The sequence below is a fragment of the Pygoscelis adeliae genome, unplaced genomic scaffold (assembly GCF_000699105.1).
Source record: "Pygoscelis adeliae isolate BGI_AS28 unplaced genomic scaffold, ASM69910v1 Scaffold267, whole genome shotgun sequence".
Lineage (NCBI taxonomy): Eukaryota > Metazoa > Chordata > Aves > Sphenisciformes > Spheniscidae > Pygoscelis > Pygoscelis adeliae.
The window spans coordinates 86,910-89,605 of record NW_008825150.1 but is presented as its reverse complement, the minus strand read 5'-3'; the positions used below and the strand labels follow the sequence as shown (position 1 = coordinate 89,605).

General features: G+C 43.6%; 1 protein-coding gene across 1 annotated transcript in view; it reads left to right on the top strand.

Moving 5' to 3' along the window:
• BCAP29 (B-cell receptor-associated protein 29) overlaps positions 1-2,696 on the top strand; it is a 27,034-nt gene that overhangs the window by 6,501 nt on the left and 17,837 nt on the right. Inside the window, exon 3 of the mRNA XM_009328316.1 lies at positions 1-44. This exon is cut by the window's left edge and continues 110 nt beyond it. Within this exon, the coding sequence (XP_009326591.1) occupies positions 1-44 (44 nt within the window). The remainder of the gene's footprint in view (positions 45-2,696) is intronic.

Genomic DNA, 2,696 nt, shown 5'->3' with positions numbered 1-2,696 from the left:
CAAAGAAACCTCTATCTCTCAGGTTTTTCCTTATTTCTTTGGCTGTAAGTATAACATTTTTCTAACTTTGACATAGCATGTTTCTTACAGGAACTATCACACAAAGTAATACAACTGTAAAAAAGATTAGAAGTCCGATTTCAAGAGATTAAAGAATTGTGAGCAGACTGGCTATGAGGCAAATAAGATCAGTAGTATCTTACAAATGTTTGAAGATTGGAAGGATGTGTGAGCAACACATAGAAAGAAACGTTTTGAGTGTTTGAGGAAACATGTATTTTGCAGGAGAAGTTTCTTCAGGGAATACTCATTTCCTTCCTTAAACTTATGTCCTATGTTTTGCTTGTTTTGAACACTGAAAACTGAAATAAAAAACCCTCAAAAACTAAAGTACTGTTAAAATAATATGTTGCAAGAAGGTATTACTGCATCCTGCTGTGTTAAGAAGCAAAGCTTGAGTCTGACTTGAACCACTTCATTTAGAGCTCAAAGTTAGGAACTGTAGGATAAGGAGAGTTTCAGATACTATTTCAGATCAAGCACTTTGTGGCAACTACTGTGATATTATGATCCTAAGTGCGGTATCCCTTTCAGGATGCTTAAATGCAGCTAATAAAACAGGGTAATGGAAAGAACAGTTCTGTACTGCCCAGCAGTAGCAGTCAAGACTACTTATGAATCTTCACAGTAGCCATAACAACCTGCAGATCTTAGCTAGGCAAGGAGCACATGAACTAATTGGACACAGATAATGTGAATGAATGGAAACAGACGTGTTGGTCAGTCGATTTCCTATTTGTACATTTTTATGGTGACGCTGGGAAAAGAATGCTGGCCCTCTTTTGAATTCCTTCAGTGAGCTGCTTGACATTGCCTAGATACACAAGAGGAACACGGAACAAGGAAATGCCTGGAATCAGAATTCTGACAAACTTCTTCCCCTTGGAGTGATGTATGGCCATTTTAGATGATCATTGAGGAGCGTTGTACATAAAGAAGTGTCAAGGAAAATTTCATACAAAACTTGAGCAGGAAAACTTTGGAAAAAACAAAGGTGGCTGTAGCCTTGCATAACAATGATAGGAATGCATCATGTTCTTTGTCTTCCTTCAAAAAGGTTAAGTAAACATGCACGAATATGTTTGTGATCTCTGCTCCAAGAGAGGAATAGCTGGATTGTGTCCTACACTAGAGTTGGAAGCTGGTCCCACAGGATCCTATTCGCACTTGGCTTTCAAGGAAGAAAACTTGTCAGGTGGCCCTAATAGATTTTATTGTGGATAAAAGTTCTGCTCCTGAAGAGGTTTGCTTGAGGCCTTTTTTTGGGCTACTGGCCTTTCACCAAGATGTAGAAGAAATAAATGCTCCTGCAGTAGTGGCTAGATCAAAGGACTTTTCTTAGTAGAGCTATTTTGCTTATCCATTAAACAGGCATAATGTCTGTCAGAGAAGGGGAAAAAGTGTTCCTTGCGCTGCCTTATCCTACACTGCTACTACCATCACTCAACTTAAGACCGCATGTAGGTGTGAATGGGTACTTTGATGCCCCTGGTTCATTCTTTGGGTCAGTTTTGATTCATTTTAGCACATCAGCCAATAGGAGAATTCCAGAAGAATGGTAGATGGAGATTGCCAAGATGGAGGAGGCTGGAAGCTTGTCACTTCTGGCAACACAACAAAAGCTCTTCTCCATCTATGATTCATCAATTGCAGAACACTGGGTACAGGTGAGGAAAATGACCTCCTGTCAGTGGAGGTATTGGGGCCAGCTGAGCCTTCATCTACCAACTTTCTGCACGGAAAAGAGGAGGGTCATAGTTACCAAAGACTGTCCCCTAGGCAGGACAGAGGCACCCATCTGCTAATCTGACTTGATGTCTTGGGAGATGTGGAGAGGCTGCCAAGGCTTGTCTGGCGCCCTGTTATCCTGTGCTGAACCAGAGAGGGATGAGAAGGGCTGAAAACAAAATGAAAGCTAAAGAAAACATGGGCCCACTGCTCAGTGGGGCAGGGGACCAAATGACAAAGGATATGGAAAAGAGTGAGACCTTGAGTGTTTCATTACCAACCTTACATTACATTGTTTCTTACTGGTAAGGTCTGCTGTTTGGCCTCACAATTCTCTGGGCCTTCTAGGAGAGTCGGCGGGAATGTAACATTACCCACAGTAATGCAGCTAGGGAGTACTTAAGCAGAGTGTACAAACTGTGTACACTTAAGCATGTACAAGTCCGTGACATCCTACGATGTGATGTATCACTAGCCCTTGTTCTCGTGGGGGACTTCAACTTCCCGGATGTCTGCTGGAAATACAACATGGCAGAGAGGAAGCAGTCTAGGAGGTTCCTGGAGTGTGTGGAAGACAACTTCCTAACACAGCTGGTAAGGGAGCCTACCAGGGGAGGTGCCTCGCTCGACCTGCTATTTACAAACAGAGAAGGACTGGTGGGAGATGTGGTGGTCGGAGGCCGTCTTGGGCTTAGCGACCATGAAGTAATAGAATTCTCGATTCTCGGTGAAGTAAGGAGGGGGGCCAGCAAAACCGCAACCATGGACTTCTGGAGGGCGGACTTTGGCCTGTTCAGGACACTGGTTGAGAGAGTCCCTTGGGAGACAGTCCTAAAGGGCAAAGGGGTCCAGGAAGGCTGGACGATCTTCAAGAAGGAAGTCTTAAAGGCGCAGGAGCAGGCTGTCCC